At 29.1% G+C, this 16,222-nt stretch overlaps 1 protein-coding gene and 1 long non-coding RNA gene across 2 annotated transcripts; both read right to left on the bottom strand.

Moving 5' to 3' along the window:
- Nucleotides 1-4,817: 4,817 nt before the first annotated feature.
- Nucleotides 4,818-6,936, bottom strand: LOC126743230 (protein fork head). The gene has a single exon (XM_050450222.1). The coding sequence runs from the start codon at nucleotides 6,316-6,318 to the stop codon at nucleotides 4,993-4,995; it is 1,326 nt and encodes a 441-aa protein (XP_050306179.1). The 5' UTR covers nucleotides 6,319-6,936; the 3' UTR covers nucleotides 4,818-4,992.
- A 4,206-nt stretch (nucleotides 6,937-11,142) lies between these two features.
- Nucleotides 11,143-12,453, bottom strand: LOC126743143 (uncharacterized). The gene is made up of 2 exons (XR_007662797.1): nucleotides 12,129-12,453; nucleotides 11,143-12,069 (listed from the first exon to the last, which is right to left on the bottom strand). It is a non-coding gene; the product is annotated as an uncharacterized LOC126743143 (long non-coding RNA).
- Nucleotides 12,454-16,222: the final 3,769 nt, after the last annotated feature.

The raw sequence follows: 16,222 nt of genomic DNA, 5'->3' as shown, positions 1-16,222 counted from the left end.
GCTGTAATCAAGCAGAACCAGTGCTGTAGTATTACCCTTATCAGCTGCTTCATATATGTCGTCTAGGACGCGCAATAAAATAGATGTTGTACTATAGCCTTTACGAAAGCCTGATTGATTAGGGCCAAGGAGAGAGTAGTGCTTTAGATAAGTAGTCACTTGGGCGTAAATTAGTTTTTCCAGGATCTTAGCGCACACACATAACAAACTTATAGGTCGTAAGTCAGAAAACGTTACTAGTTTATTAGTTTTTGGGCAAAGGAAGAACTACAGATGATTTCCACAGATCAGGGAATTGGCCACACAGAAGGTTTTCATTAAAAAGATGTGTAAGAAAAGGGACCATAACCGGGCAGCAAAGTTTAATCATTTGGATTGTTATACTATCCGACCCACAGGCATTTGATTTAATAGTAAAAATTGCATTTAATACATCAATTTCTAAACACGGTGTAAACTGAAAACTGCTTGTTGGATGTATCTGTTTATATTTATTTATACAAACGTCAGTGATATCCATCGCCAAAGCATCAACTGATTCTATAAAAAAATTGTTTATATCTTCGGGATTCCTTAAATGATTTGGTATTGTTATATTGTGTTTTTGTTTCCCATAAATATTAAGATCATCTAGAGTTAATAGATAAGATGGTTCTAACTCAAGAATTGAAGCCTGCTGACCATGGTTTGCGAAGAACGTTTACCGACTGGTCTGGTTTTGGGAAACAAATCATCTTTTCAGATGAAGCCCATTTTTGTCTTAGTGGCGTTGTCAATACGCAAAATTGCCGCTTCTGGTGTCAGAACAATCCCCAGAAATTAGTACAGGTGCCATTACACCCGTTAAAAGTGACTTTGTGGTGTCGTTTGCATGTCGGTGGAATTATCGGTCCATACTTTTTTGAGGATGCAGGGGGGCGTACTGTGACAGTCAACGGAGAGCGCTACCGCGACATGATAACAAACTTTCTTTGGCCTGCAATTGATGGTGGAGACTTCGAACAGAATTGGTTTCAACAGGACGGAGCAACATCACACACCGCCCGAGCCACAATTAATTTATTAAGAGAGCGTTTTGAAGATCGAATAATTTCGCGACATGGCAATATCAACTGGCCACCAAGGTCCTGTGATCTTACTCCCCTGGACTTTTTTCTTTGGGGATATGTGAAGTCGAAGGTGTATTCCAACAATCCTCAAACCATCAATGAGTTGAAAGTTAACATAACTAGGGTTATTCGCGAAATTCAGCCCAACTTGTTAGAAAAAGTGATTGAAAATTGGGTTCATCGTCTAAACGTCTGCCGCAGTAGCCGAGGTGGACATCTTAATGATATTTTATTTAAAACATAATGTTACATAATAAACTACAACGTGAAATATCAATCATAGAAATTAACCAATTCGTTTTAATTTTTTAGCAATTTAAACTTATATCATTCTTATTGGTAGACCCTATATGAGCCGTTCAGCGGAAAAGTGGTCTAACTCCCTTAAAGTAGAAATTTAGAAAATTGATATTTTGCATCTGGATGAATTAAAAAATCACAGTAACATATTCTTTACTTTTTTGTACATTTTTATAATAACCCTGTACTAAAATTTCATATGGTAAACATTTTTACTGATTGCGCCCATTAATTACATTTTTGCCGCCCAATGTCATTCTTCCAGTAAGTTTTTTTCAAAAACATAGCGGAAAAGTGGTATAACTTGGAGAGTTATATCACTTTTCCTCGTAAAAGTTAACCAAATTTCACAAAACTGATGAACCAAAGAAAAATAATAGCTGTAGTATGTTTACTATGATATCTATTACTGATAAAAGTGTTCAAAAAATATAGAGCTTGAAGAGCAAAACATTACTACTACTTATCTTACATACTAAACTTACAGTAAGGAGAGTAAGAACAAGTTATTAAACAAATTAATCTTCATCAGAATCGGATAATGGACCACTGTCAACAGCATCTTCTTTTGTCAGTAAGTCCAGGAAGAACTGATGCTGAATCGGGGGAATCCACTGAAGAAGTTCAATCATATCTTTTTTCTTAGCTACAGTAACTGATCTACACACTACGTACCATAACACTAAAAAAACCTGACTAAACAAGAAAAAGCGAGTTTAATAGGACCTGGCGCGACATCGGAACAGCGTGGTGCCACTATTCCAGCGAACGAATCCATTATGTTGAGAGGAATAACGTTAGGAAGCTCTTATCTTAGCTAAGTTAAAATTTTGACTTATACCAGTTTTCGACTGAATATATTAGACCAGTAGAAACATAATTAATGGTATAACTCAAAAATTAAAAAATACTGACATATACCACTTTTCCTCTGAGAGGCTCATATATTAAGTGCTTAGAATAGAAAAAATACAATTGTCAAAGGCCTGGAATAGAATTATATGATATTTTAGAGGAATCTTGTTTTTTCTAACAATATCTACAATAATAAGGGTATCCACATGCCTTGAAAATTGGAGATTAGCAAACCCCACACAAATGCTAAAATGAAATACCAGTGCTAATTTTTTTAATGGCCACTAGTCCTCAAAAAGAGACACAAATTGTACAATAATTACTGTACAATTAAATATTCTGTTAATAAACTAAAAAGGGAATATATTAATGTTAAAACATAATTTTAAAAAAAATCAAGAATTTATAAAACATGCAGCTAACAAATAAACTTTTTACAAAATCTCCTTTTTTTCAAAAAAACTGGATTATGAAAAATAAAAATTAATTAAGCTTAAATGCCAATAAAAAAATATATTTAAGTTAATGTCTTAAAAAAAATAATTTTAATGAAGGCAGATATACTATGAGCAAAAAGTGTGATAAGCTTTTAAAAAAAATATATTAAAAATTAATGAGTGTTTCTATAAATAGATTTAAAAAATAAATCTGACTTCACTTCATCTAATGTTGCCAACCGAAATTCGAAGTTTCCAATACCCTCTTTCATATTTTGTAAGTAATAAGACATAAGGTCTTATTTAAAAAAGCTTTTTATGATTTCAGGAACCCCTAAAAGACTTGGAATATTATTTTAAGGCATGCGTTGTATGCCCACAGCAATTTTCAATTATTTTTGAAGTCACCTTTACCTAATTTGTCATTATCAAAAGTTTGAACCAATAAAGTCCAAAAGCTCTTTCACACACTATAGTCAAAAAAATACTGCCAAAAAATACTCACAATTTAAAAAAACATATATAAATACGTATGAAGCTAAAACAATAAATTCAAGTCTTAAATATTATTAAGAAAATGTTTGTCTTTTTACAGAAAATTAAAAATGCCTGAAAAAATAATAAAGTTAAGAAATAAATATAAAATATTAGCATTGTTTTAATAATTTAATAAGAATACTGATCTTGTTTGGCTGTATTATAAATCTCCAAAATTTCCTATCATATTCATTTTCATAAATCACCTTGGACACCTTCTCTTAGAGGTGTACTTTTAATATGCATATTCTTAAGAATATTTTACTTTAATGGTTGATTTAGATTCTATTTTTTTTAACATAATTGGAGGCTCGCTAGTTATATTTATTTACATGAATAAAATAGCATCTAATAAAAATTTCATTTTACCCAATATTTAATTTTAGTTTTGATATCCACACTAAATATTATAATTACTTATTTAATTTCATCATCAATTAGAAATTAAAAGCAATTACACCCTCCAACCTTAACTAAATATTTTAATTATCTTAATTACCCATTTATATAAATAGCAATTGTTTTTAAATTTTATTTACTTATTACTCCACTTGCTGTAGTAAAAATTATTGGTACAAATATAGGAACATTCCAACAAAAATAAATATTATCGATGATTAGTTTACGTGTCAATCCCTTTAAATATTTGTACACACTGATTTATGTAATAATTAATTCTAAGGAATATATATAGAGAGTGTTTTTAAATTTTTGTGTTTTTTTTTAATAACAAAAATACCTGATTTGCATGCTGCATCTGCATTTTTGCTCTAATATTAATAATTTAGAGCTAAAAAGCTCCTATTTAATTTAAAATTTAGAAACCAGATTAAAATTAAAGGAGCCTATTTTTTTATTTGCTTAATATCTTCTTGTAATAAACAACCTTTAAATAAATGTATTTTTTTTATTTTTGTTTAATCTAAAGACAATTTTTAACAATCAAAAAATATTTAAAAAAGTAACTTTCAAAGTCTTAGGTATATTAAATCAAAAAAAAAACAAACTTTACTCAAATATTAATTTGTCACTTTATACTTCTAATGTTACAGTTTCAATTTGAAATGTTAATAATTTTCCCTAAATATACTATCTAAAAACAAACAAGAATGGTAGGATGTGAAACATTTATTTATTTATTTATTTATGACAAAAAATGTTATTATACATAAATTATATACTTTAATATTCAAAAAAATTTATACAATTTCACATCGGTTCAGTTGCACATATCCATAATAATTTTAATATACTTAAGTATATTAAAGAGAACATCACAATATATTAGAATACTTACATTTTTACAAAATTACTGTACAACTTATTACACAAAAAAAAAATAATTCAGTTTATTCAATTCGCTCGTTATTCAAGTTTTAAAATTGCCAATAAACGAATGTCTGATTTATTTACAATAATTTTTATCAAAATTACAAAAAAAAAACAGTGTTTTTTTCCGAGCACCAACACTACGTAATTCGGATCCAGAGAACAGAAAATGATTAATTTGCAGATCGAAATTATCTGAGATTTTCATTACTTATCAAATATTTAACAATATCACTCCGAATAGTTCATATTAATATACAAAAGAAACTTTTATATACACAAGCTTTATATATACAATTAAAATCCCTTTGCCTTTGGTCATCATTGCACGAAAGTTAATCATTTGCAAGGCAACGGAGCTTTTAAATAATGATTTAATTTATTCGAGGTCAAAAATACATTTGTTTCTAGGCTAAAGGATACTGTCACAAACTGGTAGTCCCCGATGAGGTGTGATACAAAGACGGACTATTGTAGTATTCGTTACCCAAAGAAGGATGGGGATGTATGGAATTCGTCAAAGAGTTCAACGAATTATAACTACCATAACCCATATCGGCATACATTTTAATATCTGACTTACTTTCAGCCGGCAATAGCCTGGTGATCGAGAATGGATGATTCGAGGGCGTGTATCCCGTCGGTTCTTGCTTCAAATGGTTCATCGTTCCATGATGTAACATCGCTTGATGCTCAGCAGTTAGCGCCAAATGATTACTCCTATTGATCATCGCAGACAGTTCTTCATGCGACATATTTTGATGATGATGATGGTGCTGCTGGTGCATATTCAAATCGTTCCCATTCAAAATGTTCATCTGATCAACGTCCAGCTTGCTCGGGTGCAAATTCATCATGCTGTTCAAATTATTATCAGTCGGCTTCATATTGTCCAAATGATGAGATTTATCCTCGTTGTTGTGTAACGGAGTCTTCTTGCCGGAACTGTTGCTGTTATCCATACTGTGGTGCGACGGGCTCTTGTGCTGCTGCCTAATAACCTCCTTTTTCTCATCTTTAAAGCGCTTTTGCCGCCTCAGGTAGCAACCGTTCTCGAACATGTTCCCGGAGTCCGGATGTAAGCTCCAAAACGAACCTTTGCCGGGCTTATCCGGGGTCCGGGGCACTTTCACAAAACAATCATTAAAAGACAATGAATGCCTGATGGAGTTCTGCCATCTCTGCTGGTTTTGCCGGTAAAAAGGAAACAGATCCATAATAAACTGGTAAATCTCTGATAAAGTCAACATCTTCTGCGGGCTGTTTTGAATCGCCATAGTGATCAACGATATGTACGAATAAGGTGGTTTGGCGTGTGTGTAGGAGCGCCTATAAGGCTTCTCAGTGCCTCTTCTATTACCCAGTGAATTGGGCGAGGTGTCTCCCTCGGTCAAATCACTTCTGACCAACGGGTAGTTGGATACATGGATTCCCGACATGGAGGTGCCCATACAAGAAGTCATTTGGGAAATCGGTGATCCTATCGCGGTGTATCCGAGCTGGGGTGACTCGTTTAATCCCTGCTGCCTCTGATTGATCCTGGGCATAATTCCCATGTTATTATTAGTCATATCTGCATGGGAACTTAACATGCCCGAGCTAAACATGGGTGCTTGCGGGGAACAGTTCATAGAAGCGGTAGGCATACAGGCCATACTGTTCATTGAATAAGTGGGGGTCATGGGGGTCATAGCGTTGGCCGAGGTGGCCATACTGCTCACGTCCGGGTAAATTTTTTGAGTAGCCAACATGTTCACTGATTTTTCTTCACACTGACACTTTTCAAAACCTTCTCACCAAAACAACAAACCGGGGGGAAAATTAAGTCGTTTACGCGGCGCGCACCTCAATCAATCCGTTCTTCTTAAGTTCTCTTCGTCGCGGAGGTTTTGTTTCATTGTTTACATCACGAACGGTTTCACAAACAAGTTAACACTTTAGGTATTCCAAACCTGCACTGATTGGAAAAACAAATACTCCTTGCAGCCTGTTTACTTAGATACTACAAGCCGATGTGAAGTACCAAGAGCTTTAGGTAGTCAAACACAGGGTCGCGAAGGGTGGGTAGTCGCCATAGAAACGGAGCGACCAATCGTGGCGGTGGGTTTAACCGTTTCCTTGACGATTTGGGTTCGAAATAAAGTCCCGATTGGTCCGGGGGAGCTTAATCGGAAAGCTCAACGGTGGAGGGGGGCTTAGGTGGGGATCCCCGGGCTACGCCTTCGACCGTAACGCCTCACGTCGCATGGTGGTCCGGCGCGCGAACTAACGATTCTAATTTGACGATGTGTAGCTAAAACGTCTCGTTTCTTGGAAATGTAGCCGTAGAGAGAGAGTAAACTTTTTGTTTTTGTTTCCGTTTCTAAGTTTTAAATGAAGATGAAGGCTCGCTCGCAGTCGTTTCAAAGAGAGTGATTTAATTTCTGCGTGTTTTAACGGCGTAATTTGGATTATGACGGCGCGTTTATTCGTGCCGTAGTAGGCCGAGGTAATTTTGTGATTAGCAATTTGAGTTTGGGAGGGGATGAAGGGTTTTTTCGGAATTTTTCTTTTAATTGGTGGTGATTAATGAGAAAATTGGGTTGCCGATTAGTAAGTAGGAGATTCTTAGTAAAGTTTAGCTGCTTTTAAGTTATTACTCTTACAAGCAATTATAAATCATACAATGCATTCCGTCGGATAACATAACTGCATTGAAGTATGCAATTTACCATTTCAAAACAAATTAAAAACATGACATATAAATCTTTTTGTTCTTCTTTGACTAATGATTTGTAAAAATACTTCTATATTAACAATATTTGAATAAAAATTAATTTATTCATGGTCCAATTACTGCATTTTAACACCGTAATATACAAATTCTTTTTATATTACTAGACATGTTCATTAAATATGTTAATAATAATCAGTAGCAAACATTTTATAAAAATTTGTTGGGCGCCAAACAACTCGTTTTTTACTGAATTAATTGCATATAATTTATTGTTTTAAATTTTTTCAAATAATGTTGCACATTAAATAAATTATGAGTTATTCTTGAACTTAAAGAATTATTGTTTTCCAAATTTTAAAAAAAAATGTTTTTTTTTTATCTTTAATATTTTTAGATTCTTTATCAATAACTGGATAATATATTAATTTTAGTTTTTCAATTTTTTTTCTAAAATCTCTTTTATACCAATGATATTTTAATAAAAATTAATTTATTTATGGTCCACTTAATGCATTTTGGCACCGTAATACATACATTTTCTTTATATGACTTCATGTTCATTACACATAATTTTATAATCAGTAGTATACATTTTAGAAAAATTTGTTGGGCGCTAAAAACTCCCTGTTTTTAATTTTAAAAAATAATGAATTAAAGTTAATTGCGTTTAATTTATTATTTTTATTTTTTTCCAAATAACTTTGCACATTAAATAAATTATGAGTTATTCTTGAATCTAGAACCAATTTCTCATTTTAAATTTAATTATGGATTACTTAATATATTTTTCCAAATTTGTAAAATTTATTTTTTCCTTTTAACTTTATTATTTTTAAATACTTAATCAATAACTTTATAATATATTTAGGTTAGTTTTTTAATTATTTGTTCGTAAATTCCCTCTATATTAACGATATTTTAATAAAAGTTAATTTATTCATGATCCAATTAATGCATTTTTACACAGTAATACCCATTTTGTCGTTTTTTTACTATAATTTAACTAGGCCTGTTCTTTAGCTTTATAACCAATAGTATGAATTTCAAGAAAATATGTTGGGCACCAAAAATCCGCCTTTTTAAATAAAAAAAAATTAATGGTTACTATAAATTAATTTTTCCAAATAATTTTACGTAATTGTTGCGTAAAAAATTTTGAACAACCTAATAAAACTAAGAATTATCAAGTTTTTCAACATTTTTTAAGTGTTTTTTGGTTTGTACCTTATCAATAACTGGATAATTAATTATTTTGAGTTTTAACGATTTTTTAATTTAAAAAATTAATTTAATTAATAATTCAATTAAAAAATTTTGACACAGTAATACCCAAATACACACATTTTATTTAACCAATAATATAAATATTAGGAAAATTTGTCGAATTTAGTCAGTTAATATTTCATTAGTAACAAAAAAAATAAATTCTTAAAAATAAAACTTAGTTGCATTTGGTTAATTAATTTTAATTTTTTTAAAATAATTTGAAATAAATAATGAGTTAATCCTAAATCTAGAAGGTATTTTTGACCATTTATTTTCAAATCCCAGAATTATTCGTTTTTTTTTGAAATTTAAATGAATTACCTTTTTTTTAAGTACTAATTAATAATCAATTAAGTTGCAATGTTAAAAGCGAACAGTAAACAAACTACTATATTTTTCAATACAGAAAGTTGGTTTAATTATTTGGTTTTATTAATTTTGCTAAACTCTATTATATGCCATTATTACCCATTTTACCCAATATGTTGGGCGCCAAAATTAATTCTCATTCCCAAACTTCAAATATACTAAAAAGCCTGCTTTTTTTGGATCTAGTTATTGCATTTTGGTACCGTAATACCCAATTTTTCTTAATATTACTAGAATGCATTTTTAGACAGTTATACCCATTTTGTCGTAATTTAACTAGGCCTGTTCTTTAACTTTATAACCAATAGTATGAATTTTAAGAAAATATGTTGGGCATCAAAAATCCGCCTTTTTAAATAAAAAAAAAATTAAAAATTAACATTGGTTGCTATAAATTAATTTTTCCAAATAATTTTACGTAATTGTTGCGTAAAAAATGTTGAAAAACTTAGTAAACCTAAGAATTATTAAGTTTTTCAACATTTTTTGGTTTGTACTTTATCAATAACTGGATAATTAATTATTTTTAGTACTATTAATTTTAGTATTACCGATTTTTTAATTTAAAAAATTAATTTATTTATAATTCAATTAAAACATTTTGACACAGTAATACCCCAATATTCTTAGTTTATTACATTTTATTTAACCAATAATATAATAGGAAAATTTGTTGGGCGCCAAAAACCTGCTTTTTTTTTAATTTAACTGAAAGCTCTTCGAATTTAGACAGTTAATATTAAAAAAAAAGAAAATTTTAAAAATAAAAATTAATTGCATTTAATTAATTAATTTTATTTTTTTTAAATAATTTTAAATAAATAATGAGTCATTCCTAAATCTAGAAGGTATTTTTGACCATTTATTTTCAAATCTAAGAATTATTCGTTTTTTTTTTAAATTTAAATGAATGACCTTTTTTTAAGTACTAATTGATAATCAATTAAGTTGCAATGTTAGAAGCAAACAGTAAACAAACTACTATATTTTTTAATACAGAAACTTAGTTTAATTATAACCAATAGTATGAATTTCAAGAAAATATGTTGGGCACCAAAAACCGGCCTTTTTAAATAAAAAAAAATGTTTAATTAACATTGGTTGCTATAAATTAATTTTTCCAAATAATTTTACGTAATTGTTGCGTAAAAAATGTTGAAAAACTTAATAATTCTTAGATTAAGTTTTTCAAAATTTTTTAAGCGTTTTTTGGTCTGTACTTTATCAATAACTGGATAATTAATTATTTTTAGTACTATTAATTTTAGTATTAACAATTTTTTAATTTAAAAAATTAATTTATTTATAATTCAATTAAAACATTTTGACACAGTAATACCCAAATAATCTTAGTTTATTACATTTTATTTAACCAATAATATAATAGGAAAATTTGTTGGGCGCCAAAAACCTGCTTTTTTTAATTTAACTGAAAGCTCTTCGAATTTAGACAGTTAATATTTCATTAATATAAAAAAAAATTTAAAAATAAAAATTAATTGCATTTAATTAATTAATTTTAATTTTTTTTAAAATAATTTTAAATAAATAATGATTCATTCCTAAATTTAGAAGGTATTTTTGACCATTTATTTTTAAATCCCAGAATTATTCGGTTTTTTTTTTAATTGAAATGGATGACTTTTTTTAAGTACTAATTGATAATCAATTAAGTTGCAATGTTAGAAGCAAACAGTAAACAAACTACTATATTTTTCAATACAGAAAGTTAGTTTAATTATTTGGTTTTATTAATTTTGCTAAATTCTATTATATGCCATTATTACCCATTTTACCCAGTATGTTGGGCGCCAAAATTAATTCTTATTCCCAAACTTCAAATATACTAAAAAGACTTTTTCTTAATATTAATAGAAGGGTACTTTACATTTTATTTTTTATCAATTCAATAATTGCATTTTGACACAATAATGCCCAAATTATAATAAAATAACTAGGTATAGGAATAATAAACCAATAATATGAATTTCAGAATATGTTGGGCGCCAAAAATTAATTTATGTTTTACCTATCTATCTATTATTGATTTATAATACCTTAGAAACGGAATATGTTATGGTAGCAATAATACCTGCTATCACACCTAGGGCATTATAAGCGGGCATTATGATAATGCCCGGAAATTTTATTGCTTATCCAATTTTATTTCACTCATAATAAAGAATAAACATCCATTTTATACAAAAAATAATGTTTCTTTAAATACTAAAAATTAAACTTTATTTCCAAAATAAAAATTACAATTTTGAAATGTCCCGGAAAATGTAGCTGATCCCACTATAGAATGGTCGGTGTTTTTTGTGATGGCAGAGGTGGCAGCACTAACGCTATTTTGTATAGTTTGTAAATTGTCCATTAAAGAATTTTCAATAGTCGATACGGAATTAACCTCGGAATTAACTGGATTGGCAATCATTTTGGCTACTTTATTTTTGGATGAAATACTTTCTTCTATATATCCTTCAGCTACTGAAGAGCTTTTCCATTTCCCATGTTGTTTTAGCATTTCAAACAAAGCACCTGCCTCAACAAGTAAAGTTGACGATGTGCGACGCAAACAGTGGCCGGTATAAGCTTCTGCATTATCCAGTTTTAAAAATTTTGCAATCAATGTTGGGACGCTTTCTATGGTATTTTTTCCAACAGGTTGTACTGTACAGCGACTCTTTCTATAGGTAAGAAAGAATCTTCGCTCCTTTATTCCAGCTGGTCTTAATGCTGCGTACTTTTTTATTAAATTTAAAGCGCCTAAATCTTCTTCAATGATTGTAAAACTTTTTGAAGTTGAAGTTTTAGTTTCTGGTACCTTTATAATCAAGACCGTTCCTCTATCTTCAATATCATCAATGGTCATTTTGACCAACTCATCTCGTCTTAAACCTCCAAAAACACCCATTACCAATATGACTTTGTGTACCAAGTAGATATCATCAGGAGCCTTCTTAATAAATTTCATTATTTGTTCTCCTTCGAAAACTTTAGACTTCTTCGGGACATATCCTTTTGACTTAACTTTTAAAAAAGATATGAGACGATGGTATTGCGAGATGTCTATATTTTTATAGACCATTAACGTAGACCTTAGGGTAGAATACTTGGTTCAGAGAGAGTTCGGACTGTATTTTTCCGACTAAAAATATTAAAATTTGTTAAACATATATACCTATTAAAATAAAATCAATAACTTACCAGTTCCTGAAAATATGACATTAGAACGGTTTCGGTTATTTGAACAATTGCGTTGGCATCTTTCCAAATACCTAATATGCCATACATCCGATCATACTGTTTCCTTGATTTAACTGGCAAAAGATTTTCGGTCGCTTTTATGGCCTTTTCTCTTATATTTTGTGGAATTTCTTCCATTTTAAGCAAATATTTAAACAAAAAATGCCAACTGACAGAAACATCAAAGTCAAACTTAAATAATCACTGCAAGTCACTTAATAAATAAATTTCTGTAGGTAGGTATGTACGTATACCTACCTGTACAGGTAGACCCTATTTTTTAATTAATATTAAAATTATTTTTGTTCATAAGAATCAATTTTTAGGTAAAACATAAAGCATTGTATGCACCACGGGCATTATCGTGCTTACAATGCCCTTGATACATAAATAGCTATTTTTCTCTCTAAATATTTCACAATATTATATTTTTCGTTACACGTGCCTACAATTTTTTTGATGAATCTATTGAGCAGAAATTTGTATCAATTATTTATTAAAATGGATATTTTTATTGTTATTGTGAAAGTTACAATTTCCAGTAGATCCAGACAATATTTCCACTATTTTCAAGTCCAATTTTAATTTTCTTAATTTTCTCAACCTATAAAATACAATAAAATCATGGTTTTTGAAGATGACCCACCTTGATTCTACAAGTCCATTGAACGTATATTGCAAAACAATGGTACTAAAGTAACATATTTTAATGGGCCTCATAAAACGTAATAAAATGATTAAAAGCAAAATAGGATGGTTTTATATCCGCATAATTCGTTAATTAGATTGTTTAACTTAACGTGGCTCGGTTATAAAATGATCTGCGAAAGGTAATTTTGTTTGCCAAATATTAATATTTAATGCAGAAGCTACCTACTTGCTGAATGAATGCTATAGGTTACGATATTTACCCTAGTTAAATAAACGTTCCTTTGAAGGTGGGTGTTCTAGAGCAGTCCTAAAATTTTAAAAAAAATTTACAGTTTGGATACCATCAATGGTTTCTCCAAAATTTAATAAGCTTTTTAACTGTTTTTTTCTGTCTTTTTGAATTTTGATAAAACAAAACCTCTGATCGAAATGGTACATTTTCAGGTAATTTTTAAGGTAACCTAATATTTGATTTTTTTTTAATTATCATAAATCTATCGATATGGGTCTATTCAAATTTTTAATGTTATCAATGATTTACTCAAGTTAAAAAATGTTTTAAAAAACATCTTTATTCAGTAATTTTTATTAGAAAATATTTTAAACCAATTTTCAATTTATTCGAGAAATTTTAATATATTCTTTGACGATTCACAAGTATTTAATAACATTTATTTATCATATTTTCCTCGAATTTTTATGCCACATTTTTAGTATTTAATGTAATTTTCTATGTTTTTCAGGCTTTATTACCAGGTATTTTAAGTAATTCTATTCCAGTTATTAGTAGAAATTATAATTTTTTACCTTTCTTTCACGGGTATAATACAAAATTTCCCAAATTAAAATCTTAAATTTTTGTGCCTTCAATTTTTTACACGTTCCAGATATTTGAAGTGAATTTCTTAAGAGTAAACGGGAAAATAATAATTTCAAATACCTGGGATTAAAATTACTTTAAATATCTGGAATGCATTCAAAATCTTGGAATAAAGACCTGGAAATAATGAAAAATTATTTAAAATACGTAAAAGACTAAACAAATAACTATAAAATATTTTAAGTAATTTTTTATGTTTTCCAGGCTATTTTAAATTCTTTTACGTGTTTTTGTACTATTTTTTATATATTCCAGGCTTTCATTCTAGGACTTTTGAATGTCTTCTATGTATTTAAAGTAATGTTATCCCAAGTATTTGAAATCATGATTTATTTTACACGATTTAGATATTTCGAGTAATTTTTCTTTTTACTCCAGGTAGTCAAAGTTATTTCTTAAGTCTTTTACATATTTCAAATAATTTTTGATCTTTTCTAGTATTTTATTCCAGGCATTTTTCTCCTTAATATTTTAAGTCTCTTCCATTCTAATCTTTCATTTTTGTTAACTGTTGCAATATGTTTCCTTTGCTCATACGTTTCAGCTAGTTAAACACGTTTTAGCCAAAAAAAAAGTAGACCTTTAGTATATTCATCCGTAACTAGTAATTGTTTTACAACCACTTCTATCAAAACAATCTGTTTGTCTTCTACGCATCAACGATTCCCATGATTTGATATTATCAGTTTGTACCATAATTCTTGCTACCAGTTTATATTGTTATCAAAAACCCTTAACGTCACGGTAAACACGGGATCTCAATACGTGCACAATACATGATAAACAAAGAAAAAAAATATCCCTCAAACCTTACGATAACGCTAATAACCTTCGTAATTTATTTATTTGACCAGTTCGGTACAGGGTTCATCAATAAAAGTCCCTTCTGCTTGGTAATTTAAAATCGCATTAGACCCAATATTTATTTTATTGTTATCGTTATTATATTTTGGAGATTAGGATGATGAGTCAGTACTGTTGCCTCATTATGATGATACCCTTTAAAATTAACGTATCGTCCTTCTTTTTCTGTTTTAGCCTCCTTATGAATATGCAATTATTTGTCCAAAAACTCGAGCGAGGGATGAATGAGCTTAAGAGATAAGGCATACTAATTTTAAATTTGTAATTTTTAAATTTGCTTGTCTGCAGTTTGATAAAGTAAAGGGTAGCAAACGGGGGTGCAACTATGAATTTAATTTAAAAATTATCTTATTGTATCAATTTACGGAACCTGTTGGGTGCCAAAGAGTTGATTTTTTTTCACGACGATGACGTTTTTAAGAGTGTACGATAATTTTGAAATATGTAGATAAATTGAGGTCTTATCAGGAATATTGGAATCTGATTCTCATTTTTTTCTGCATTTCCTTCTTATGAAAGAATTCATGAATCTACGAAAATTTATTTTTTAATTTTAAATATAGACTCACCATTTATTCCAATTTCATCTTAATAAGAAAATTTCCTGTTTGATCGATTTTTAATTTGCCGATTAATCATATATCGTGAATTATTAAAACTAAGAAGCTGCAGATAAGAGAGAAATTCGCTGTAATCTGGGATTTAAATACTTCTAAAAATAAAATGATTTGGCTTAAACCAATACGAAATAATGGAAAGTCGCTAAATAAGCACTCTTTATCATATTTTTTGAAATTCAAAAGCCAAGTGATAATAACAAAAATTAATTAACTAAGTCACAAATATGGATTATTAACCTTTTAAAAATCTGCAAATGGTCAAGTAGCTTGTACATTTAATTTTATATAGTATACCCTTATGTATTGGCACATATTTTTGAGCTCCGACGGAACGCATTCACATTTTTGAAAGTGAATATTTTAAAGAACAACTTGTTGTTATATAAGGATTACATTTACAGTTTGAAACGTATACAGAAAACCATTATTTAAACCAATAAAATATTTACTTCTTCTTTAGATTCGTTGTTAAAAATGCCTAACAATTACAATTTAGGTTAACACCGTATTTTTCAGGTATTTGGTAGGTAATATAATCAAATATTTGATTATGATTTGTCAAAAGATTCCTTTTACAGCTGCTTAATAATTATTCTAATAATTTTTTAAAAAATCAGATTAAATAATTAAACAGGAAAGATTATACATTTTAAATTTGAATTTAAAGCAAGTTTGTGGTGCCCAACACGTTTTTCCAAAATGTACACTATAGGTAATAAATTAAAATTTTTAGTGTTTACTGCTATACTGTTCTACGATCCGACGGAAAACATTACGCGATTTAAGAAGCCTTAAAAAAGCTCCTAAAATACTTTAAGGGTCTTTTACTTACTATCCTAATTTAAGTTATTTGATGAAATTTGTTAATCATTAAAAAAAATTGATTTATAATACCTTGTCAAGAATTTGGTTAAAAGGATAATTAAATAAAGTTAATTATACAATTATTTAAAACGTTTTTGGAGAGTTTCCTTATAAATTAGATTTTAATAAAAAAACTTGGTACTGTCCGAATAAATTAATAAAAATGCTATAGATTT

This window comes from Anthonomus grandis, chromosome 12 (assembly GCF_022605725.1).
Source record: "Anthonomus grandis grandis chromosome 12, icAntGran1.3, whole genome shotgun sequence".
Lineage (NCBI taxonomy): Eukaryota > Metazoa > Arthropoda > Insecta > Coleoptera > Curculionidae > Anthonomus > Anthonomus grandis.
The sequence above is the reverse complement of the archived record's forward strand: the minus strand, read 5'-3'. Positions and strand labels throughout refer to the sequence as shown.